General features: G+C 47.1%; 1 protein-coding gene across 2 annotated transcripts in view; it reads right to left on the reverse strand.

Annotated features, from left to right (window-relative positions):
• TMEM132C (transmembrane protein 132C) overlaps positions 1-26,937 on the reverse strand; it is a 185,796-nt gene that overhangs the window by 69,293 nt on the left and 89,566 nt on the right. For both annotated transcript variants that reach the window (XM_053959881.1, XM_053959880.1), the window contains exon 3: positions 9,685-9,831. In XM_053959881.1, the coding sequence (XP_053815856.1) occupies positions 9,685-9,831 (147 nt within the window). The remainder of the gene's footprint in view (positions 1-9,684; positions 9,832-26,937) is intronic.

A 26,937-nucleotide genomic window follows, 5' to 3' on the forward strand; every position in this document is an offset into this window, starting at 1 on the left:
TGGATATGAACTGATTTAAACTAGTCCTTGACACTCCTCTTCCTGAGCCTTCAGAGCAACAGGGACTCATCACAGATTTTTCCAAGAAAAAGTATAGACTTGCCTTGTTTAAGGAGAAAGGCAAGGTTTTGCATCAAAAAACTTTAGCAACTTTTGTATAAAACTGCTACTCCCATTTCATTTTTCATTCCTTATTTTGAAAGCTCTACAAAAGGATGTGCTCACAGATCTTAACTGTCCATAGCATCTACTCAAAGAAACAGGAGCCCAGGGACTTATTTAGCCAGGATTTTACCTTTTTTTGTGGGATTCACACATTTACCACCTTTCAGAAGAGCAGCCAGGCTCCACCTTGTTAAGCTTTCAGGAAATGCAGAGAACCCTCCAAACACTTCCTATGTCCCCTCCAAGCCACCAGCTCGTGAACAAAGCTCAGCTCAGAGCAGGTGATTTGTGCAAGCCCTTGACACAGTGCAAGACAGACCCAACACTGATTTACACTGCAGGGACTGTGGCTGCACAGCTCTGACAGGAAAGGGCTGCCCTTTAAAATGTCACAGTTTGCTGATACTCACCATGAAGTGACAGTGAAAAACCCCAAGATCTTCTGCCATTCCCAGAACGTGACATAGCAGAGGTCTCCCTGCAGCCTGAGCTGCAGATAAATGATGATTTGCAAATGAAGACTTATAGAAGCCAACAGAGCTCCTCTTTCAGTGCAGTGATCTCTGATACAAGACAGTTCTTTAAGGTACAGGAGTTGCTTTTTCTGTAACAGGCAAAGGTTTTTACTTCCTAAGCTTGTAAAAGGCCATGTATTATCCCTGCTCTAGTGTGTAAAACGTGCAGGGGGAGCTGAGTGGAATCCATCCTCAGAGAAGGTGAGAAGCCATGGGTTTTGCTGAGTTGTGCTCTGTCCAGCTTGAATTACACGAACTGTTGTGTCTGCTAACAGAGCTCACAGGCTGGGAGTGTTTGCAGAGCAATGATGCTGCTGCTCCCTGCAGCCTGAGGCATCTCTAGTGGGGCCTGTTCCTGCTCATGGATTCCTGTCACCTCTGTGTCAGCCTGCAAAGGATCCATTCAGGTATCTGCAGGCAGAGACAGAGAATTAATTTTTATTGTGTGTCATATGCTGGGACCCTGCTGCAGAGGGACAGCAGTCAGGAGTGCAGGGGACGCTTTAAAAAGTCCTGGAGAGCCGTAGGACAAACCCCAGCAATTCCCAACATCCTTCTACAAAGACACCTGGAGAAGAGCAGGGTTTCCTACGCCTGAGATGGGAGAGAATCAGAGAAAAACACACCTGGACTGATGCACCAACATCACCTGGCACATCAGCCCTTCAAACTGTGCCTGTTCAGCCATCCCTCCCTGCAGCTTTACAAGGGACTTAGTGGATTACACACAGGGGCAGCTGGGAATGGAACTCAGCGATCTGGGCAGGCAGGACTGGGGGCTGCAGGGACAGCCCTGCTGCCAGTGGGGAGCAGGAGCCCACAGCACCAGCAGCACATCCCCAAAGCCTCCCACTCAGCACCTCCCAACTGGTTTTCTAACCATCCTGGCTTAACCAGGATGATTTACAACAAAGACTCAGCATTTATGTAATAATTTTCCACCTGCTCCATAGAGCAGTCCCTGTTATTACATAACAAAAGAAATAGAGATGTTTATCAGTACTTTGAATAGGCAGTAACACATCAAACCAAAGTAACTTTGATTGGAAGAGTAAATCCCAGTAAGCAAGTGCAGAAACAAATGGTTCAGCTGTCTAATATACTGTATTTTGTGTAAGGAATGGAAAGGTTTCAGATGAACACTGGTACTTCACCACTGTTAGCTGGTCAGCTGTGACTGATCTGACAGAGACACAAGATGGAAAAAATATTTAAAATAATCTGTCTTTTATGATATTGTAGCCAGCTTCCCAGAGGTCTCTCCTCACCAGTTTTAAGTGTCTTTAGCTCAGAGGAGTTTTGTTATTACAAAATTCCTCAAGCAGCAATGGCACAGAGGGCTTACATGTGTAAGAAACGTATTTCAATTTGCTTTGCCGAACACTTACAAAGTTCTTATTCACTTTATTCTTGAAAGGTTTGGCTTTTGGCACTTTTTCCTAAATTTTCTCCATTCTTTACTGCCTGACTGATTTATTTCCTGCGCTGTGAAAGTTCCAGAGGAAAGCAGAGTTGCTTGGCAGCGTGATGTGGTATTGCTGAACTCAGCTGTTCGTGGCTCTCAGCAGATGTTTCTGCTTCAAAGGCAGGGGGAGAAAAAAATACACACGCACAAATTCCTCCTCCCCAATCCTGCATCTTTTGTCTCTTATCTTCCCCTGCCTCCAAATCCCAAGGAAGGCTCTGTCACAATAGCTGCTAAGCCATCCAAACAGTGTCACACAGAAATAAGGGCTGACCTTGCCCCAAAGCAGATTTAAAGTGCAAAGAGGAAATGAGCAGAAGCGTCAGACCACGGACGGGCTGCATCGGGAGAAGATTCTCGTGGATAACTTCACTGTGACTTGCAGGTTATTAAAATGGGGTTGCTGTGTGCAAGGGGCCAGAAGGCAGCAGTGTGGGGCAGAAGATGCCAGTGGGACTGGCAGCTTTTCCTCCTGCCTGTTCCAGGAGTGCCTCAGAACACCCTCCCAAGCCCAAGTGAAAGCTGAAAAGCAGACTGCGTGTCTGCAGGTCGCTCTTGAGAAATGATTACCTTGTCAGAGAGTCAGAAAATCCTCTGGCCCTGGACATCAGGAGTTACAGTGATTATTGAACCTGTCCATCAGTCTGGATGGATGGAAAGCTGTTGTCCCATTATTCCATGATTGCACATCCATTCTGTTTGTGTGGGCTCTGCTCTATTTACATTATAATGAAATAGAACAATACATCCAACCTGCCTGGAAAGCAGGGCAGGCACTGGCTGCAGCTCTCTCAGCAAGGCTGGGTTACTGCAGACATTGACTGAGCCTCCAGCATTTAGTTTTGATAAGCGTGTAAAAAGCTTTTCCAAACGAAACAAATTTGCTGTGCAAACAGATTTGAAGCTTTCTTTTGGGCAAGAAATATGTGAAGAACGCCCTTTCTCTTGGAGCTTCAGCCTTGCTGCTTCCCAACAGACCCAGGAACTCCAAAGTAGATTAAAAAAAAAAAAAAAAAGAACAATTATTGCAACTGAAAGTTCTGTAGAGATCATGGATAGATCTCTAATGCATTTTCTTATCTCATCTCTACTAATTAATTTCTTCTCTTAGATAAAAAATCTCATGGGCATGCCTTACTCCTGGGCTAATACTATTTTAAGTTATGTATGAAGATTATTGTAGCATTTTTTGAACGGTCAGGACTAAGTCTAACAGTGGTTCTGTTGAAATCCAACAAGAAAATTCCTTTCACCAGCACCCAACAGCTGGCCTTCCAAAACCTCACGTGAGATTACAACCCCCTGCCTTGAACTTCCAAGAGAAGAGAGAATGTGGCGAGATACCTGATGAGGAAGAAAACACTTTGCAGTTCCCATCCTGCCCAGCACTGGTGCAGAGGCAGTCTGTGCTCTGCCCAGAGAACAGAATCCCTCTGGAAGCAGGATTGCTGAGCTGAGCAGTGGAGCACAGCTTGTGCTGGGTGCAGGGTCTGCTCTCGCCGTGCTGCTGGGCTCGCTCTGGGCAGCTGCTGCAGGAAACCCTGCTGAAACCCTGAGCTGCTGCCATGACCATTGCTCCAGTTATCTCTAATTGTGGCTTTCTGAACTTGCATCGCTGAGAGGAGTGAGAAGAAAGGGTCCTTCAGGCTCTGAAAGGGTCCTTGTCCACGAGGGCTCCTGGGGATTCACCTTGGAGTGAGGAAAGCCTGGAAACACTCAGGATGCACGAGGTCCAACAAGCTGCCCTGCTCCCACAAGCACCCCGGGGCACAGTGAGGTCTAGGAAACAAATATTGCCTCCCAAGGGAGCTGTGCAGACACTTGAGACACTGCAGCAGCCAGAGACAGCAGAGCAGCTCCTCCTTACTGCAGCAGCTGTTCCTGGGAGACACCACAGATATCCTCCATCCTCCATTCTACATCCTTCATCCTCCATCCTTTGTCCTCCATCCTCCATCCTTCATCCTCCATCCTTCGTCCTCCATCCTCCATCCTTCATCCTCCATTCTCCATTCTCCATCCTTCTTCCTTCATCCTTAATCCTCCATCCTTCATCCTCCATCCTCCATCCTTCATCCTCCATCCTTCATCCTTCATCCTTCATTCTCCATTCTCCATCCTCCATCCTCCATCCTCCATCCTCCATCCTTCATCCTCCATTCTCCATCCTTCTTCCTTCATCCTTAATCCTCCATCCTTCATCCTCCATCCTCCATCCTTCATCCTCCATTTTCCATCCTCCATCCTTCATCCTCCATCCTCCATCCTTCATCCTCCATTTTCCATCCTCCATCCTCCATCCTTCATCCTTCATCCTTCATTCTCCATTCTCCATCCTCCATCCTCCATTCTCCATCCTTCATCTTCCATTCTCCATCCTCCATTTTCCATTCTCCATCCTTCATCCTCCATCCTTCTTCCTTCATCCTCCATCCTCCATCCTTCATCTTCCATCCTCCATTTTCCATCCTCCATCCTCCATTTTCCATCCTTCATCCTCCATTTTCCATCCTCCAACCTCCATCCTCCATTTTCCATCCTCCATCCTCCATTTTCCATCCTCCATCCTCCATCCTCCATTTTCCATCCTTCATCCTCCATTTTCCATTTTCCATCCTCCATCCTCCTCCTGGCTTGGGGCTTTGATGAACACTGCTGACATCCAAAGCAGCAGAAGAGGAGCCATATGAAAGGCTCCTTTGGGAAGGCACCTTCTAACCCCAGCCTTGTGTGGCCCAGAGAAGATGTTCCAGGGCACAGCTGGCTGATCCCCGTGGCTGTGTGCAGATGTCCAGCGTGTCCTGGCACCTCCCCTGCACACTGGAGACATCTGTGCCCTGCTGTGACCTGGATTAGGCATCCCAAGGAAGAGGAACCTCCCTGTGCAAGGACAGCAGGCAAAGAGAGGTCTCTGGGAGATGAGATGAGAAAGCAGGGAGGGGAAGGATGGCTGAAGCAGCAGGTGAAGGCTCAGCTGTAGCTCCTGGTGCAGCTCTGGACAGCCACACACACGTTCCCAGTGGCACTGGGAGCACACAGATGCTCAGCACAAGAATGACTCATGCTGGAAGCTCCCAGGGCTGCTCCAGTCACTTGCCAGCAGCCTAAAAGGCTGCACTGAAATGTGCACAATGCTTCAAAGGGCCAGAATCATGGACTTGTTGAGCTTGGAAGACTTTAATTAAGGTCACTGAGTCCAACCATCCTCCCAGCACTGCCAAGTCCATCATCAAAGCACATCCCCAAGCACCACAGCCACTTGTTTTTCAAATACCCCAGGGACACCTTCCCTGGGCAGCCTGTTCCAGTGCTTGACAACCCTTTCAGTGGTGAATTTTTCCTCATATCCAATCTAAAGCTCTCATGGTGCAATTTGAGGCATCTCCTCTTGCCCTCCCTGAGCACACAACTGGCTCATGTTCAGCCAGCTGCCAGCCAACACTTCCAGGCTCTTCTTCCAATTTTCCCTTCAATTATGGAGGCTTCATTCTGCTGAGCTGAGGGCATTTAGCACCTCAGCCTCTTCCTCATCCTTTGTCATGATCCAATCCAGTGAAGAATGGAGATTCTCCTGAGCTCTCCTTTTGTTCATATATCTATATATAATGCCTGCTCACATGTGAATTTCTTGTAAATGAATGGAAATTGTTTCTGTTTCAAGGTTTAATGGTGTGAGACATCCATTGCTGGTGCCTTCCTCCCAGAGTACCCCTACAGTTTGTACAGCTCAGTCCCTGCAGACACAGATGTGACCTCCTGCAGACATGCACAATTTCCCAAGCACCTACAGCAGTGGCATGTGCCATCTCAGCTCTGCTCCTGCCTCAATTATCAGTCAAAAGGATAAACAACTGGCATGAAAGAATCCTGACCCACAAGCACTAAACGTCTGAATCCTTGTGAGAATCATGCTCTCTGCTTGGGCTGCAAGGTTTGGAGGTCAGCAGGCACCACTGCCACTCTGCTGAGCTCTGCAAACCACTCTGACCCAAAACTGCCAGGGCAGGATGATCCAGATTCTGAAATAATTAATAACATCTTCCCTGCTCATAATGTGTGACTGCTCTTGTCTGTTCACATCCTGGGCACAGCCTGGCTGTGTTCTGCTACAGGCACACACACTCCACATGGCTCACACTTCTTCAAGCCTGACTCATGTTGTACATACACACTTTACTTTTGTTTTTCAATCACAAGGGAATTTATTTCACTGACATCCCTTGGCAGCATATGGTGCTAGCAGGCAGAGCAGGGATCTGCACAGAATTGCAGCGGCTTTGCTGCTCTCCTCCACGTGCTAATGCCACCAAACATCACTGGTAACATCACTGCTGTTTCCATGGGCATGCAGAGGTACCCAGACAGGGCTCAAAACCAGCCACAACAACCCCAGCACATGTGGCACACGAGAGGGAGCAAGTGGCTGTGGCACGGCCTGAAACACGGCCACAACATCTGGAAGCACTCTTCCCCAGCCTGCCTCTTTATCTGACAGATGGCCGCAGAGCCGTAAGCCCCCAGGCCTCTCCAAAGGTTCAAGGCCAAGTGGATAAAGTGCTCCATCACAGCAGTTTTCCATGAGGTCAGTTTTTCTGAACCTCTCTGCTCTCCCACCCCTGGTTTCTCTGCCCGGCTGACAGAAATCCGCAGCGCTGGGTGACTCCAGTCCCCACCGACCAAGTGCCACGTCCAGGGGCACAAATGCCAACCCAAGAGCAGCTTGTTCCAGGACAGCCCAGCTTTGCAGCAGCAGGAGGAGTTAGGCCTGGATCAGACTCAGTCACAGCATGCTCTGGTGCTTTGGCTTTGGCACAGAAGGCAGCCCAAGAAATTCCCCGTGCCCTCCTCGCTCCCACAGCTGGCAGCAAGCAGAGTCTGCTACACTGAAGTTTACTGCAGCAAAAAACAAAACACAGACCACAAATACCCCTTGCTGTGCCTTGGAACAGCTCTCCTGGCCTGTGTGCAGCCCAGGGTGAGGTACCCAAGAAGCAGGAGCCCTTGCACTGGGGCTGCTCTCAGGCGAGAGTGGTACCTCACAAATGAACCACGCGAGCCAAACGAGGCAACACTGAGAGATGGAACTGGTGCCAGTAGTAACCAAAAATACCCTTCCTTTGTCTACCCCAAGCACACACATCAAACCTCCAGAAGCAGAAGCAACAAAGGAAAACAAGGAACCAAGCGGTTGTCTAAGCCTTGTTTTCACTAATCAACACTGTTGTTATCCTCATCAATAGCTACTTGAGTCTCAGCAGAAACTGCATTATGAGGCACACAAACATTGCTGATTTCAAGCTGTTTGCAGTTACTTGCCATAGTTGCAAAGCCTTTTTGAATAATTTTAAGCTAAGCTCTGGCTCTTGGCTTGAGCACCACAAAGTATTTCTTAAAAAAGTAAAGAAGCATGACCCACTTAAATTCTCAAAAAGTAATGGTAAACAATTACTGATGTGATGTATCTAAAATATCTCTTGTGTTCTATTATTTATAGGATGTGAAAGGTGTATTAGCTGCTGTTGCATTCAGACTCAAACTGCTTCTTTCAAAGTGCTTACAGTGTAATTATATCCACACACTAATGACAGAGAAATGTGCAAGAAAGGAAAAGCTGGAAATAAAAATCAGTATTTTTACTGAGTCTGGGCACTTGTCTCTTGGGGTATGAAGGGGAAAGAGTGCAATGGTTCTCCATGGTGCAGCAGGGAGATTTCTAAGCAAACACAGCAGAAACTACATCAATTAACCAACGTATTTGTGAGCTGGCTGAGTTTGCTGCAGGGAGGATGAGGCCGTGCTGGTGCTGGAACTCCAGAACTGCTCCTCACACCCTCACTGACCTCGGCACAGAACTGCACATCCCCTCCATGACCTACCCTGCTGAACCAGCCTGGAAGAGCTGGTGGCAGCACAGGAAATTCCCATTAGGGACTCACAGTTCTCCACCAAATTAAATTAGCCTAATGGAGTATCTGTGCTCTGTGCAGAGGGCTCCCAGTGACACTCAGGGACTCAGTAATGCCCACTGCACCGTGGGCTTCCCCTCAGGTTTCCCTACCCAGCTCTTCCCTGTTCACAAACATTTCCCTCAAACCAAGGCTCATCGCGCTTTCAGAAGACAGCAACTATTTACATGCACAAATGAGAGAGGCATTAATTAAAACATTGAGTTTTATTTGCATAATTAGTGCCAAAAATATTTTTATGGGTTAATTAGACTTCATGCAAATTGGATTGAGGAGATTTAATTTGGGGTTTGATAACCTGACTATTATAGTTCTGCAGTTGCAAATCTGCTCACAGCTACATGCTGTTCTACAGCTATATCCTCCCTTTCCAACTGGTTTAGTTTTTACTCCTGGCAGCCTCAAATTATGCATTTTTCCTTTCCCTTTACCAGTCCTGAGGTAGGCTGACCCTGGTTGGATGCCAGGTGCCCACTAAAGCAGCTCCACCTCTCCCCTCCTCAGCTGGACAGGGAGAAAAAAATAGGATGAAAGGCTCAGGGTCGAGATAAAGACAGGGAGAGATCAGTCAGCAAGTGGAGATACATTGGCTCAGACAATCAGCTCATCAGGAGCTGCTCATGGCAACAGGAGTTTCTGCACTTCACACGTGTCCAATATTTGGGCACAGAAGTTTCAATCTGCTCAGGTTCTCTGTGCCTGAAGGTGTGGTACAAAGCAAAACCAGCCCAGCACCCAGCAAGGATTCCATGATGCTCCTTCACGAGCCCAGGTTTGTGGCTACCAGTGACCACAGAGCTGTGATCCAAGCGTTGTTTGGATCTGTGCAGTGGGAAATTCTCTGCATGGACTAATGTACAGCAGTGCTGTGAGAATTCATTATGAAACCCGGGAAGAGCAAAAGGATTTCCACTGAGAATACACAACTTTACTGTGTGCCATGGAAGACGACCCTGCTGATGGAGAAACCCCTGCTTTTGTGCTGTGGAATAGCCAGACCAAGTCCCTACAAACACAGCAAACAGGGAGGCAGGCAGTGGCAGCCCAGCCCATCCCAGTGCTCCCCACAGGGCTTTGCCTCAGACAGTCACCCAGCAGGCCAAAGGAAGCTCCAGTTCTGGAAAAATGATAAATAAATCAACTGTTTGCCAACGAGGATTATTCTGTATTACCCACTGGGAGGCTTGAATTACCCTGTACAGTGGCTCACTGTGGAAGAATTCACTGCCTGCTCGATGAACCAGCCCCAGAGGCTGTGCTACGTTCAGAGAAACAAGGTCAAAACTACCAAGCCAGAAAAATTAAAGGTGCACTAAAACCCTTTGAATTAAGAATATTCATACTGCTGCCAAAATGACACCACCCCCCAGCCCCAATGTAGGTCTATTCTATTAATTTTTTCCTTTGAGCTGATGAATTTTATTACCCTCTGCTGTAGATCAGCAGATGGTACCGCAGTTAACGTGAGTGCCTCCAGATTTCCAGGCTACAGGTTTAATAGCTGAGATGAGCCTTAAGTCTTTCAAGCCCTGAATGGTGGACATAAATGAGCCAAGAAGATGAGGTTTCATACCTGTTCCTTGAACTTGGGGCTATCCTCTGACAAATAACTGTGGTGGTCGAGTGCTTCCCACCATTGCCCACCTCCTGCTTCACGTCCCACTGCCGGGGGTCACTTGTCCTTGCACCGAGAATGTTCACACCCTTCTTCACCTTTGCCCTGTTGGAAACAGCAATTGGGAAAGGTTTACAAGCCTCATTCAGGGATCTCTGAACGCAGCTCAGGCATGGGAATGTCAGCAGGTCAGTTTTAAGGTAAGTATCAGATGTGCTTCTAATCCAGCAGTAAATAGGAGAGTGATTTGTGAATGCAGACCTATGGCAACATCACATTTTTTGGGACGGGGCCTTTTTATGTTCTGCTGGAGTTAGGAGTCAAACTGAACCTGTAGGAAAACCTGCACCAAGGTTCTTTTCTCTATCCAGGCAATATTTTTTTCCCAAAGAGAAGCTTGTCCCAACACAGAGGACTCTGGCATGTTTGTCTGTATCAAGACAAAACTGTGCCTCATCATTGCACAGAGGAATACTCCACTGGAGGCTTTTTAATAAGCCATTTTTATTCCAGATTATATTCTCCTAGGTACCAGTGGACAGGTTGTTGTTCCTCTGCCTGACAATTTCCTCTTTCCAACAGATTCCCATGGAAATTTCTGTTTGAAATCTCCAGCCTGGAGAGAACACAGGTGTTGGTTGAGACACGACTTTGTAACTCAGAGATGTTCTTATAGGATGCAGATTTCTGCCACTCTATGGCAGTGGCTATGCCCTGTTGCAAAAGTTAACTGCAATTATCTAGTGATGCTAATAACATCAGCAACAACTGCATGGAAGGTTAATTACAGAACACTTGCTAATTAAAGAGCATTTGTACAAAGAATTCTCAGCAAAGGTGCTGTTTGGGTGCAGAATGCTGAACTGCTGATGCTCAGCCCTATCACAAAGCACCAGGAATGGGGAAGATGCAGACTTACACAGCCCTTCTCTTCTGAAGACAGTGAGGGACAAAAGGATGGTGAGAATGTGGGGAGGAGGAGGCCACTGAGGAGTTCCCAGCCCTGTGAGCAGTCTGGCCTCATCCTCAGAGGAAGAAGGGAAAGGGCTGCCTGTCTCCAGGTACCATCACAGGTCACCACAGCACAGAGGCTAAACTCAAAATCACAGTTTTCTAAAACATTTATACAACACAAAATGTTAGTTACTGAGCAGAAATCATCATCTAGCAAGATGCTGGTATCTTCTTGACATTTATGAGGACTTGGCACCTAAGTTTCTTTTAAAAAATGGTCTTTTTGCATCTTCAGCCAATAAAACACTCAAAAGCTGTCATTAGGAATGACTGAGAGTACCTGTCTTCTTGCAGTTTTTCAACAAAGCACAATTAACTTAAGGTATTGAAAAAGAAAAGTTGGTGGTTTTTTCTTCCCAGTATAAAAGCATAAAAGATTAATTCTCTTATTTGTAACATGAAACACCATGGAGCTTTGGAGAATGCTGTCTCGCTCTTATAAAAGTAGCCTGATGAATCTCTCGTGCCTTCAGCTGAATTACTCAGAAGCAAAAACAGAAAGGCAAAGGAAGAATCAAATTCATTCCTGAGGGTTCATTAGAGCTTTAAGTCCCATTAGGTTTTCCAGTGTATTACAGTTCAAATAAATGAACAATAAATAAATGTTTCAGTATTTATAAAACACTCCTGCCAATCTTGAAGCTGTGTAAATCCATCAGTATTTCTATGGCAATCTGTATTTTAGGAGATCTTTGGATGTATTTTAGGACTCTGCAATTTAGCAACTGGAGAGAAGTAAAACCTCATCCTTTATACTTTGTTCAGCTGCTCCTTGAGACAGGCTCTGAAATGACAAAACACCACTCAAAATGAGGCCCCCGTGCTTGGATTTTCAACAGAATTACAACTCTGTCAGCAGCTGCAAATTGCTCTTTCCAGCATGGAGCTGGACACAGTCAATACCTGGGCTCCTGTTAATTAGGATGGGCACTGTGGATGGGCAGGGTTAGTGGTCAGATACACTGCCAGAGGACCAGACCACGGCTACAATGCCATTTTGTTAATTAACTACAGGACGGGGCATTAAGTTGAGTGGTTTTCACATATGCCATTATATAAAGCCCATTAAAAAAAAAAAAAAATTCCATCCCAGGGTAAAGTAGGTTATGTTTAGTGAGAAAAATCAATGCTGTGATTGCACTTAGGACTGGAATGAGGGTATGAACACCCAAAAGATTGAACTTCTGAAATAAATATGCAGAAGCACAATTTGCAACTCTCCCTCTAAAAAGGGCATTGAGTTTTACATAACAAGGTCAATGGATGAATCAGAATTAAGTCAGACAGAACTGAGCCCCACACATTTCCAAAAGCAATCTGTACATATGCTACAAATGTTTTCACTCCAATTTTTATTTACTTGCTGTTTGAGTGCTAGCAAGGAAAAGTCTATTTCATTACTTACCAAAGATTTGTTGACCTTGTTGGATGCTTGTCATTAAATATTCATTTTTTTAAATCAATAGTGCCAACTTTGTACATAAAAATCTGTAAGTTACACTACCTCAATAAACCCCAAGACTGAGGACCTGGAGGCCAAATGACTTGACAGTCTCCTGTATTTACCCACCTAACCTCACAGTATTTCTAAATTTACTGTGTTTACTTAAGGTTGGCGGGTAGGGTGACAATAAATGGAGAGGACAAACAGCTGAAGTACTCCAGGTTTACTCGGTGTGGGGTTCCCCACTGTAGCTGGGAAGTTCTTTGTCCTTCCTGCTTATCCACAAGTAGATGGTTGTCCTCACACAGAGGCTTTTCTGCACAGAAAAAGCCTCACACAGAGGTTTTCCACAGCCTGCAGGCACCCACCAGCCATAACTTGTCAGCTTGGACTTCCACCCAAAGTGGAGCCAAGATCTTCCCATCCAACATCATTCTAAACAACCTCCCTGGAGTGTCACTGAATCTAAACCTAAAACTGCACAAAACTAAAACTGCACAAAACTAAAACTGCACGAAACTAAAACTGCACAAAACTTAAACTGCACAAAACTAAAACTGCACAAAACTAAAACTGCACGAAACTAAAACTGCACAAAACTAAAACTGCACAAAACTAAAACTGCACAAAACTAAAACTGCACAAAACTAAGGGCAGCAGCTCGTTCATTTGAGGGTGATGGTCTGTGAGCTGGGAGTGAACACGTGGCACCCAGAGCACTGGGAGATTTTCTTGCTTGAACTTCTGAGGTTATTAACTCATAGCACGGGAAATCTCTGCCTCAGCTTTGTCTCAAAAAAAACTGCCTCTCTTTAAATCTCTCAAATGGAGAATTAAAAGATTCTGCTGGCAAGCAGAGCAAGCAGCATCTCAAAGATATTACAGAGAGTCTCCAGCAGCTTACCTGGGAATCGTTACTTAATTTGTGTCGAGACCAAGTAAAAGCATTTATTTACTCACACAATCACACAGCAAATGTGCAATTTCCAAGCAAATATTTCACTTTCAACTTGAAGCTTTCAGTTATATACGAAGATTTCCATTTAGCACCTCACCTTCCTAACGTGTCAAATCTAGAAATGATGCTTCTAATTAATGCATTCTGATCAATTGCAGATGAAAATCTAATTCTTCCATTTCACTATCCTCAAATTACAAGAAATGTCAGCAGTATTTAGATATAATACTGTACAGCTATTAAAGACAGCAACCAAAAGGCAATTGAATCAGCAACAGCCAGAGCTGGAGATGTGACTTATGATTTAAGCAGCTCAAATTATAGCTTCCTATTTAAATTTAAATTTTAATCTTGCAGAACTGCTGTGCCATGGAAGGCTTGTGCTACCTGCAGCAGTGCTGTAGAGAGGGCAGACTGCTGAGTGCTCCCAACAGCTCTTGCCACGCAGGATTCTGCTGACTGTGCTAGAGAGCATCACTCCTCTCACTCCAGAGGAATGCACGTGGACCCAGGGGCAGCTGCTCTGCCTGCTGTGCTGTGTTAGGGACAAGGAGCTGCAGAGGAAGGCTCTGGGGCTCCGGGCAGGCTGGCAGCTCCCTGGCTGCCCTGAGCCTGGCACGCTGAGCTGGCAGCACCCAGAGCACGGCTGAGCTGTGCCTCGGGGCAGGAGCAGGGAAGCAGCAGTGCCAGGGTCTGGCAGGGCAGAAGTGGGGGCTGGAGGGGGCAGCAGGGCCATGTCCTGGGCAGCAGCAGGTACCAGGTACCTCTCACCTGGGCTCACCTGGGCTCACACAGCAGCAGGTACCAGGTACCTCTCACCTGGGCTCACACAGCAGCAGGTACCTCTCACCTGGCTCACCTTGCTCACACAGCAGCAGGTGCCTCTCACCTGGGCTCAAACAGCAGCAGGTGCCTCTCACCTGGCTCACCTGGGCTCACACAGCAGCAGGTACCTCTCACCTGGGCTCACACAGCAGCAGGTACCTCTCACCTGGCTCACCTGGCTCACACAGCAGCAGGTACCTCTCACCTGGGCTCACCTTGCTCACACAGCAGCAGGTACCTCTCACCTGGGTTCACCTGGCTCACACAGCAGCAGGTACCTCTCACCTGGCTCACACAGCAGCAGGTACCTCTCACCTGGGCTCACACAGCAGCAGGTACCTCTCACCTGGCTCACCTGGGCTCACACAGCAGCAGGTATCTCTCACCTGGCTCACACAGCAGCAGGTATCTCTCACCTGGGTTCACCTGGCTCACACAGCAGCAGGTACCTCTCACCTGGGCTCACCTTGCTCACACAGCAGCAGGTACCTCTCACCTTGCTCACACAGCAGCAGGTACCAGGTACCTCTCACCTTGCTCACACAGCAGCAGGTACCTCTCACCTGGCTCACCTGGCTCACACAGCAGCAGATGCCTCTCACCTGGGCTCACACTGCACTCCAACCAAAGCTTACACAGCAGGGCTGTCTAAAGGATAAACAGCTAAACCTGCACTGAATCCCACAAGCACTGAGGCTCAGGGTGTGTGGGTAGCTGTCCAGACTCGAAGCCTCGTGTTTCCTGCAGGCTGCTTGCTTCCCGTGGGTTGTTGCCATTCCCTGGAAATGCCACACTGCTCCCCGTGCCCCTGGACCTGGAGCAGCCTGCCTGCAGGGCAGGGCACTGCTCTGAGCCTCTCCAGCTCACATCTGCTGTCCAAGCAAGGATCCCTGTTGCCACAGGCCCCTGGCCGGGCAATAATTAGCATTGACTCCATGGTTCAGAAGGCTGATCAATTGCTTTATTATCCTATCATCTTTAGTATATTCTATTATACTTCTATTACAGTAGCAGGAGCTCTCACCAACTCCCAGCTCGAAAACCCAGGACTCTCCCCTGAGAGTCCCAGCACAGCTGTGGATCTGACTGGTCACTGACTCCAAACACCACCACCAGAATCCAGGCAAGCAATCACCTTGGGTAAGCAACCTCCAGAACGCATTCCACGTGGGCACAGCACATGGACAGAGATAATAATTGTTTGGATTCTTTCTCCTAACTTTCCCAAGCCAAAGCCTGAGAGAATTCTCTCCGATGTCTCTCCCAGTGAACTGAGAGCCTCCAGAGATCCCAAAGTGAAAGCCAGGGGCAGCAGCAGCAGCTCGGGGGGTCCTGTGCGGGCTGTCCCCGGTCACTCCATTGCTCCCCAGAGGATGCTCCTGCTCCACAGCGAATCCCGGCTCCTGGCATCTGCCAGCCTGGAGCTTCAGCTGAACAAATGCTGACCCCTTTTGGTCACTCTCCTCCGGAGCCTCGCTGCTTCCCCATGCTCTTGGCTAACTCTCTCTTAGAAGAGAAGCCCTTGACTTTTCAGGCTGGAAAGGTCAGGTTGTAAGAAATTCCTTCAGTGGCTCCTGAAACCCAGGGCAGCTCTCCTGGTGGCTTGTTGCTGGACTGCACGTTCCAATTAAGCCTCAAAACTTCATGAGTTCTGCCAGAAAAATTTCAGCTTCTTCCTGCCATGATTTATGTTCACTCCTCTCCTCCTTTGTTCCCAGAGTAAATCAGGAGATTAAAGCCAGCTGCAGGAACCCATAAAACCCAGGCAAGAGACTGGGCCACAGCAATTCAGCAAGATTTGTTTTATTAAGTAAATATTTTCCCTTTCATCTTTCTGTATGAAATGAGTTGCTAGATCTCACTGCAGCTCCGAAGGAACAGGACAAACATCTGCCTGCAAAACATTACTCATGAAAAGCTGAGAAGCCAGAAGTGGAACAGATAGATGACCTGGTTAGCTGGGTCAGCCTTTCAAACAGGATCCTTTAATTTGCAGAACACATGGGCAGGGTAAGTGTGATTGAGTAGCTCGGCTCAGCTTAGGGAATTTGGGGATCAGGTATCAGCTCCAGCTTCCTGCTGGGCTCCACACAGGATCCCTGTCTGCCCCATCCCACTCCAGCAAGCAGATGGCCACCAGAGCTCTCTGTGGCCACCTCTTTCCTACTGAAATTTTCATTTACAAGCCACAAGCCCACGTAAGCAGGAAAAGAGAGCCCTCTCTCAACTGCAGAATTTAGGTATTAAATTGATTAGGTAATAAATTACTGCAGCATTTAATAAATTAATAAATAATAGCATTAATTTATTAATTTAATAGATTAATAAATGAATAGCAGCGTTTCAGATTTGGTCCCCAACTCAGGAGCTACTGCAAAGGGCCATCCATGCAAGAATCATCAGTAAAAGCAAAGACTTTGCTGCTCAGAACTCCTCTCTGCTTCAGGCATTTCTGTCTCACAGTGTATCCAGAAAAGGCCTTCAGGAAACCACTTTTGTAGAAAAAGAGAAAACAGCCTTTAAAATGTCAAAACAGCTAAACTAGGTACGCAGCTCTTGCTCTTCACTCCTTCCAGTTTTCCTTTCACTTCCAATAGACCACAATGTTGCTCTGTTTGAAATGACTTTGGAGAAGATAACATGTCAAAACAAAACAAATGGAAATATTTCACTTTGAAAATGCAGTAATAAAATCCTTTAAGGAACTCCAAACCAGAATGCTTGAGCTTCTTGAATAGAGGGAGCAGCTGAGGCAGATTTCAGTATTTCTGAAACCTCCTCAGTCTGGCAAATTGGACTAAATTCAGCCTCCCCAAAACGGTGTATTTTGGTGACTTTCACATCCATCAAAGTTATACAAATTCTCCCATTGCCAGTGAGGAGTCCTGGGATCTAAAATAGCTCAAGGGCTGATCTTCTGTAGTGTTTCTTACATAACTGAAATTCCCTGAGACCCTTGGAAAATCAGCTGTCTTCTATTTCAGCAGGAATAGGTGCTTCATATCCCTTAGGAAGCTGTGAAGAGCTCAGCTGCAAGGCACGAGGTGGATGCTGTCAGCTGTATTTTAGATTTTTTTTTCTCCAAAAAAGAAATCCAATGTATTTTGGGATGTTCCAGGGACAGAGTTCTTTGGATTTTGGGCTGATATCTGTGGTTAACTCTGTGTTAACATTACCAGCCCTCTTGAGGAGTCAGATATCCCATTACTGAGTTTTAAAAGCAAAGCAAGAGGTGCTTTCTGTGAAGTTTGGATACCCCTACTCAAGGCACAGTCAGGCACTGAACCTCCTAACAGATCTATGGCAAAACTGCTTTCTCCAGCCCTGAATTTTACCAGCACTGGTTAAGGGGTTGGGAAAGGTGTGCGAGGGGATGGGGAAATCCTAAAAAAAAATCTATCAATAAAAGCAGGATAAAAACTACACAACCCAGAGAATCTGGATTCGTCATCCAAGCTGCGAGGAAACCCAATCTGAATTTACAACCTGCCTCCAGCAAAGATAAACACTGCAAGCCCCTGACGTTCCCAGCAGCTGAGCTGCTGCTGCACTGAACTCCTTTCCTGCCTCCAGAGAAACACCCAGTGCAGCCCAGGGCCCCCAGCTCACTGCTCAGGGCAGCACCCACACCTGCAGCAGGCTCAGAACTTCGGGCAGCTCTTGCAGGAGTTCTCCTTGCCCTCTCTGCCCTGCACAGTTGCTTTTCTGGGGCCACTTTGGTGGCAGAACCCCTGACACTGAGCTGAAATCATCAGAGCGGCAACGAGGCAGGAGACAAGATGGGCCAAGGGAGGAGAAAGCAAAATCGTGCACCAAATAGCTCAACACACACCTTCCTTTCTTCTCTCCCCAGACCACAGCCCCAGGAATTCCTGTGGATGTAGCAATTGGTGCCAAATCCCAAAGTTTTACATGAAGTATAGCAGGGTTGGGTATTTATGGATTTTTAAGCCTCAGCTCCCAGCACCATTGGCAATGAATCCTCACAGCTAATAGGAAATGGGGAAGAGGGAAAACTGAATGCAGAAAAGTGTTTTCAAGAACATGAATTCCTTATTTTTCCTTTTTGCAACACCTGGGCCTGGCATCTCAGGATAGAAAAGCCCATTGCTACTAGGAAGGATGGAGATGCCCTCCTGGCAAACACTGGCCCAGGGTGGCACTGGAAGGTCTCCTCCCCAGAATTTACAAAGCACATGCTAAGCAGCAGGTGTGCTGATTAAATTGTAACATGTACTTTTGCTGTTGGTATTTTCACATGTAATTTGAGACAGGGGACAGGGCCAGTATGTTTAGCCCTATTTTCACTGCCCTTTACCTTTTACCCATGGAATCAGCAAAAAATCTGGGTTCACGAGAAATGCAGGGGAATTACAGAGAAGAGCAAAGTCTTGCAGTGCCTGAGGGGGCTTTGCAGCAGTGCTTTAAAGCCTCTGCTCTCCTCATCCCAAGCACTGGGGATGCCTGACCTCAGCTGACATGGGCACAGTCTGAGTTTGCAGTTCTGCATTTCCTTAGAGGGTGAATGAGTAGCAAAGCTCCTTTCTGATTTGAAACTCAAACAAACCAGTGGGTACGAGTGACAGATCCATCTCAGGGACTCTGCAAGGAATGAAAGAAGTTGAAGCATAGTCACATCCAGGTAAAATCCCTGGACAGTCTTTGCAGTGGGATCAGTATCTGGGTGAACACTCATTTATGAATTCATCACATGGGGAGACACTGCAGGCCAGGCTGCCCGCTTTGCAGTCACAAAGGCAGCTGGAACAATCTTTCTCACACCAACACATGCCTGCTGAGAGAGGCAGAAGAGACAGAGATGGGTGTTGTGTAAATAAAAATCCTACCAGGGTGAATCCAGAGCACAGATTCAGCTGCACATGCTAAATACAAGCTCATGGATCTATTTTATAGGACCAGAGACACTTTTTAGATAAGTAAATGCTTTGAGATTATATTTCCCTACTACATCCAGTTTCTATTATTACCAAAAAAAATCTCTAAGCTGCATATTTGTGACATTCCCCCAGCTGGCAGAGCAACAGCAGTGCTGAGGAAAATACTTACAGTTTGCAGTGGTTATTAGGATTATTACCCAGACCCCAAGAGACTTTCTGAAGTAATCTTCCCATGCAGTCCCTTTGTGTTTTTAATCCCATCCTCACTGCCCCTTCAGCAGCTGCTATGAATACAGTTTTGCCATCAGCCACGGAGCTGCAAGGGTTGTGCTTCCTTCTTTACAGTAAAATGCAGCGAGCCCCAGATGTGGGCAGAAATGCAGGTGTCTGCTCCAGACCAGAAGGCTGAAGGACAGCTTTATTAAAACTGCACTATATTACATTAATATACTATTTAAAGAGATACTGTGCTATTCTACACACTCACTGCTCACTCACCCATCTAACTCAAACTGTGACTCTGCTGAGAGCCCAACACAGCTGGATCCCACTGGGCACTGAGCCCAAACAACCTTCACCAGAATCCAGCCCAGCAATCCCTGCAGGTGAACAATCTCCTCACCACATTCCACGTGGGCAAAACAAAGGGGCAGGGATAAAGATTGTTTTCTCTTCTTCTCTCTGTGCTTCTCCTGAGAGACAGAATTGTCTCTGTGTCCAGAGAATGGGAATGTCACATTTCTTCCCTTAGGGAAATAATTTTGCTGAAAAGCTGCTGGAAAGAGGAAGGGACAAATGTCCCTAAAGCAGTGAGAAAGAGTGAAGCAATTGTTTCAAATGCACCTGTGCTGGGTTCCTGTCCCTGCAGCTAAGGAAAGCACTGATGAGCACTGGTGCAGCCCCAGGATGCAGCTCTGTCTCTGTAATCCAGTCTGATTTACACTGACTGAAGGGTGCAGCTTTCACCAGAGCCCTGAGAGCTCCCTGCAGCCTGCAGGGCTGAGCTGGCTCTGTGTGTGCCCCAATCCATGCCTGGAGAGCTCCCTGGAACAGAGGCTGGACAGAGTTAAAGGAATAAAGCAGGGATTTACTAAAAGGCCTTCAAAGGATGCACCTGGGGCAGTGCAAGAGCCCAGACGTGGCTCCACCCAAGGTGGATGGCATGTCATGAGTTTTCACACTTTTATAAGTTCTGGTCCATTTCTGTATATAATATATAATATATAATATATAATATATAATATATAATATATAATATATAATATATAATATATAATATATAATATATAATATATAATATATAATATATAATATATTATATATTATATGTTATTTTTTGGTCCATTTCTGTTAATTGGGGTTAATTGCCCAATCCCAGCTCCAGGTTGTGCAGTCCCACCCTCCCAGGTTGCTCTCCTCCATTCCCTGCTGTTTGCACTTTTGGGGCTGAAGCTGTCACAGTGTCCTTGGTTCTGGGGCTGGAAAAGGATTGTTCAGTGTGCCTGAGCTGTGAGGAGAGCTGCTGGCACTTTGTATGGAGCTCAGAAATACACACTAACACAGTGCAGAGTCTGGAACATATGAGAGCTAACATTTAAGGTGTCACCTCCCTCTGAAGTGCTGAGCAGCACCAGCCAGGGGCGACTTTCTGGCATAGCTGAGTGCCCAAAGTGACCAACGAGGCACAGAGACTGCTCAGGTAACTGCAGGCAGGAATTATGGCCACGTGTTTCCCCCTGGAGCACCACTCCCATACCTGTACAGTTCTTACTCTGCTCATCACAACCCTCAGCCTGTTCATGGTCATTTATGGCATGTTAACACAGCTAATCTTGATTTTGTGTCAGAACCAGCACACCTTGTGCATGCAGGAGTGTGGTAGCAATGCTACAAAGATGGTCCAGGGGACAGAGCAGATGTAACTGATAGCTTTTATCACAGAATTGAGTCTTGATCTAGTAAATGCTGGCACTGATCTGTACTACAGCCTCCAAACTGGGCTCTTTCACGCTTTGAGTTTATCCAGCAGAAGCACAAATCCTCCTGCCCTGAGGCAGCTGCTGGTAGTTTGTGTATTTAGGCACAGATCTGAAGCCCCTGAGCCTTCAGTAAATCAGCAGCAATGCTCCTGCACTGCTCAGGGCCCTGGGATCAGATCCCACATGGGTCTCCATGGGGTCACTGCCAGAGCCCTGGGCACCATCACGGGCAGGGCATGTGATGGGAGCTCCTGCAGCTCAGCAGGAGCCAGCAACACCAAAAACCAGGGATGGGAGCTCCTGCAGCTCAGCGGGAGCCAGCAACACCAAAAACCAGGGATGGGAGCTCCTGCAGCTCAGCAGGAGCCAGCAACACCAAAATCCAGGGATGGGAGCTCCTGCAGCTCAGCAGGAGCCAGCAACACCAAAAACCAGGGTGGGATGTGGCTCAGGGAGCTTAATTGCTCTACAAAACTACTCTCATCCTCCTGCAGCTTTTTCTGTAATTTTTATTTTTCCTCTCTGAAAGTGACTGAGTAGAGAGACAGAAACACTTTTCTAATCATTAAGAAATTCTTCAAAAGCTGGTGGGATTCACCTTTACTAATTACAGCCCATCAAAGAAAGGGCTTTTCCTAGAGAAACTCACAAGCAAGAGAGAAAAGGGGGAAAGGAAAAAAGCTGCAACCCAAATGAGTGCATGACTTGACACTTTTTTAAGCAAGGCACTGTTTGCCCTTTGGAAAAGGCTGAAAGGCTTCTCATGGAGATGGGGCTGCTTTAGGAGCAGGGGCAGTTGTCTGCACGTTGGAAACCACGAGCTTTCAGGTTTTACATCTTTGATTTGCCAGGCCCATTTAGATCATCAATATTACCTCAACAACCACTGCTGGACACAATCAAGAGCAGCAGCTCCCGTGGGCTATTTCAACAGCACATTTTAAGGACTCTTTTTTAAAATATTTTTTTTGAGGCTGTGCTTGTACTTCAAGAGAATGGAGGACTCTTGAAGCCACAGTGAACAGAATGAAATCTTGAGAGGGCAACAAACTGCTGAGCTCCTCTGACATATTACAGGAATCAGCAGGAGATTCTGGGATGCATCGAAAGAAAAGCAGCTGTCGGTGAAAGCCAGAGGCAACAGCTTGCTCCTGGATGCAGATATTAAGGTCATGATACATCTAAACCAACATAAAACACCTTCAAGATAAACCAGATCAATACATTTGAAAGCCTCATTGTGTTCATGGCTTCCTCTTTGTGAGGATTCCAGATCAGCATAAGTCACGTTCCCTTCCTCTCCTCCTGGGGAGTCTCCTTTTTCCCCCCGGATGACTCTCCCCAAAAGTCACTTCAATTCATCCAACCCCAGCCAGCAACTAACTGCAGGGATGAAAATCATTTTGTTTCAGCTTGATGCAGCAGAAGCTCGCTGGAGCTAAACAGCAGATGACAGGGCCCAAGAGGAGCACCTGATCCAGGGCTGCTCCAGCAGCAGCTCAGGACTGGCTCTGGGGAAGTGCTGCAGCAGCTTCTCCCCACACCCCTGCAGCACACGGAGAACATTCCCAGGGCAACGGGGACAACAGGAATGAGCACGGACAGGAGAGCACAGGGAGCATCCCTGCAGCTCAAGAGACAGCAAGTGTAGGCTGGGCAGGCAGGGTTGGGCACGTCAGGAGGGCATCAGAATGGCTCAAACAGCAGACAGAGAACAAAACCAGCACGAATGGATATGATTATATATAGGATTATATCTGTAATATGTAATATTTTTAATACATATAAAATATAGATCCTCCTGCCACTCCCCCTGAGGTGCTCAGGGCTGGCCAGGCTGCTGCACGCTCTGGTTTGGGCCAAAGACAAGCTCCATTTCTGTGCTGCTCTGCCAAGCAAGGTGAGCAACACTTGGTTTCTCTCTCCCTCTGGCAGTGGCTCCAAGGCTGTGGCTGTGGGGGATGCTCAGCACCAGTCCCCACGGAGCAGGGAGCTGAGCAGCCACGAGGGTGGTGGCACAGGACCTGCACGTTCAGTGTGCCAGCCCATTCAATGCCTTAGCAAAGCTCCCCCTGCCTCCTAAGCCATCCACTTCCTTATTTGAAAGGTCTTAGATAAAATGGCCAAGAGTTATGGGGTATACAACAAGCAAGGATATAGAGAAATGACAAGTACAAAGAGAGGAATATGAGTAATATACAGAAGAGGCCATTATTCTTTGTACCCAGGGAAAGTGTTTCTGCTCCTTACAAAAGGAAGGATTTATCTTCCCCTGATCAAAGGTGACAAAGCTGGAATGTTAATGCTAGAAAAACACAGGGAGGGCAGGAAGAAGGCTGCCAGCAATTTCACTTTGATTTCATCAGCTGATGGTGCAATTACACATTTATTTTTCCTGTGAGCAGCAGACACTTTCACACTCAGAGTACACCAGGAGGAAAGACAAATTACTGAGTCTCACAGACCTTCCTGCAGAATTCCGCACACGTTTCCCTCAAGCAAGACACTGATGCTCTCAATCTCGTGTCCTTTAGGGCTGACACAGCTCATGTTACTGACATTAAGGGGGCAAGACTGGCCATCAGGTACCGAGTCTTCTCCCAGCGACAGGAGTTTCACACAGCCATAATTCAGGGCCAGCTCTGAGCCTGCTCTGCTGTGCTTGAAAACCAGGTCAGGCCTTTAGCACCTCGAGCTCCCTCAGAGTTCCAGCCCCTTCTCCCCAAGGATCAGCAGGGCTGCATGCCCTGCTCCAGCCCAGAGCAGCTGGGGATGCTGAGGAGCTCTCAGCAGGAGCTGCTGTGCCAGGAAGCATCCCACAGTGGCACTGGGAGATGCACCCGCGCTCTGCTTTGCTGCTGGCAGTGCTGGGTGTGATGCAAACGCTGCCACGTCAGCCTGGGCACATTTTCAGCTCACACAGAGGTGATAAGGCAACCCAGAGCAGATCAGAGCTTGGACCATGTCATTGTTGCTAGCAGAAACAGCAGCCTCCAGAGGAAAGCTGGGAGCTCTGCTGTGCTGTCACACTCACGCATTGTTACAGAGTTTATACCCCAGAAGGGTTTGTTAAAGGGAGGAGAAAGGGAAAAACTCACATCATAAATTGCCAGAAGAGCCCTGATTTTGTTTGGATCAAACTACTCAAGCTCCAGGTATTGTCTATTTGCACACGGAGCTGAAAATTCATCCCAGTCCCAGAGACCTGTTGTTTCTGTCACTGACAGGGAGAGTCAGCGCTGATTTTCAACACAAAGAAGCAGTAAATTGAATAAATATCAAGAGCAGAGCTGCAGTGCATGGAGCAGAGCTGCCATGAGTTAACATGCAGAACGTGTGCCAGCCTTGCAGTGAGCCCACATCACCATGGTGTCATCCTGAGCCACCCACAGCAGTGTCCCAGTGCACAGGATCATCCCTGACTTCATTTTATGTCATAGGCTGCAAGGACATTTTACACCTTCTTAGGAAATGTTAAGGCCGCCCTTTCAGCATATAAAAAATAACAAAATGTGTAATTGCTGTTATGGAAAAGTAGCAGTGGAACTTTTCTGAAAATACCTCTCGAAGTGAACACTTTGAGTGTTTTCTTTGGAGTAAGAGCTTCAGGTGGGTGTGACAATTTCAGAACCTGCCCCAGGGGAGTCTGACCAGATGTACCTGGGCTGGACTGAAGGACTGTCTCCATCAGCCAGCCCAAATCCAGCCACTGAACCATGCTGTTAGTTATCATCTAATTTAGTCTTTCACTACCAACCCACTCTCTCAATCCAATTTTGCTAATTTCTAAGAACCTTTGCCCTCCTTATCCCATTAGATCAGCGATTTAAAAAAAAAGATTTTACTGCAAGTGATGCAGAAAACAAACACCTCCCCTACCACGTGCTTTTACTCCTTCTTCCCTCCTCAAAATGATAACTTTGCATATTAGCCCCTAACAACTCTTTAATACTTTGGAATGTATTGGAAAATGTGAAATTTGCTTATTTGGGCTTTTTCAGCGGAGCCCTCCTGGCTGGAATCTCCCAGCCTCTGTGTGCAAGGGCGGCGTTCGGAGGAGCAGTGACCCATTTTCTATTTTTCATTTTTAATTTCCACCTCTGCTGCTCACACAGCTGCAGGCCCCGGGATGAATCCATCTCCCAGGTGCACATCAGATCCTCTCGTGGCTCCTGACGTTCACTCAGAGCTCCTGGTGAAAATCAGGAGCTGAGCTGAGCTGAGCCAAGGGGAACGGGGGCTCTGAGGCAATAAATCCATCACAGCACCGGGGAGAAGGGAGATTTACTTCCTAATGGTAAGGCAGAGGGCTGAGAACGGGGAGGTTATGAAATCATTACTGCATCAGAGAGGGGGTTAAAGGAACACAATTGTGTTTGTATTAAAACTTCTGCGGGGGAAGAAAAAAAGCAGAGAGATTGTGTTTGCATGCCCCTGGCTGAGCACTCAGAGTGTATTTCAGTGATGAGGATTTGCCCTCTGTACACATGCAAAAAGAGGCTGCGTGCTGCAGCTGCAGTAAATAACATCCATGTTAATAATGAGTGTCACCACGTAAATAACATTTTCCTTCTGAAATCCTGGAGTCACCTTGCAGAGGCAGAGTGGGGCTGAGCTCTGCTGCTGGGCTGTGATTTCCACACCACGGGCACGGCCCAGGGGCTCACAGCTGAGAAATAACACCACCTTTTCATCTGGAATCTCAGCAAATTCAGTGGAGGAGCTACTGATGGAAAACGAACTCAGAACCTCACATTTCTCTTTTTTTTTCCAGGGTAGGGCTGCACTTTAAGCCACTGGCTTTATTAATGGAATAAGTGCATTCGTCTCTTGAAGGGCTGAAAAATAAAGCACTGAGCAGTAACATATGGAATATGCCTTAGGCAAGAGACTTTCTTCTGGTATTGCTATTTTTCTAATAAAATTGAAATCATGGCACGAGTGCACATGTTCTTGTGAAGTGTTTCAAAGGGGGTGGTCTAAAATAGATGCACCCAAAAACCAGACTTTTTAAAAATAAAATTGCTAATTTCAACAGTTCAGAACACAGTGACCTGGGATCCCTAATCTCATGGGATGGAAGAAAATAAAAAAGAACTCCATAAGTTCTCCTCTTTTGAGTTTATACTTCAAATTCTTGGGGCAATTTCCTCTACAAATATAAAATAAGAGCTCAAAAGATAATTTTATAACGTGAAGTCACACTCACAGTCCTCCTGCCATCCCTCAACTGTAGCAGAGGATGCTCCCATTAAAATGATAATAAATGAGACTGAAATTCCCGAGGAAATTGTGAGTGTTTAGAGCAACACTGACGTTAAAAAGCAAGGCAGGTGCTGACTGAAAATCCTACAAATTGCACTGAGCTCCTTTGCAGGCACGATAAATAACTGAGGGGGTTATTTAGGCTGGGTTTTGGCCGCAGCACTGCACAGGCAGAGGAGCAGAGCCCAGCCTAAGAACACACATCTTAGGGAGAGCGGATCGATTTAAACCCGGTACCTGTCCAGCCCTTGAGCCTCAGGTTCCACTCTGCTCCAGGCAGTTTTCTGTCTGAATCTGGTGCTCCCCAGGCAGTCCCCTCCGTGCCCCGGAGCTGCCCCAGCCTGTCAGTGGTTGGAGTCAGGAGCTTTAGGGCAGAGGAGTGATGAGCACCGAAAGTACAAAAAGCACAGAGCAGCCTCGGGCACTGAGATTACCTTTACACTGGAAGGTCTTTGATGCCAGGTCCTGGACAAGAGATGCAGTTGACTTATGCTCAGTAAAAATTTATGTTTCCTTCCATGCTCGCCCCAGTAGCAAGCTAAGTCTAAAACTCAGAGCAACCTGGAAAAAAATAACTGCAGCAAAAGGTCGTGACGTGCAAGAGGGTTTTTCCCCTCTTGAAAACACCTGTGCAGTGGGTCTGCCTGGTTAAAGGACTGCCCAAACAAACAGCTTCACTCCCATCGAGCCTGTTTTGATTTCAGACTCTCGTGTCAGCAGCTCCAAAGGAAAGGGCCTTCTGGTTTGCTGTTTCACACTTCCAGGGTGGCTGGTGGAAAACCCAGGCACCAGGGAGAGAACTGGGACTCTGAAAGGCTCTGGAACAGG

The sequence above is a fragment of the Vidua chalybeata genome, chromosome 18 (assembly GCF_026979565.1).
Source record: "Vidua chalybeata isolate OUT-0048 chromosome 18, bVidCha1 merged haplotype, whole genome shotgun sequence".
NCBI lineage: Eukaryota > Metazoa > Chordata > Aves > Passeriformes > Viduidae > Vidua > Vidua chalybeata.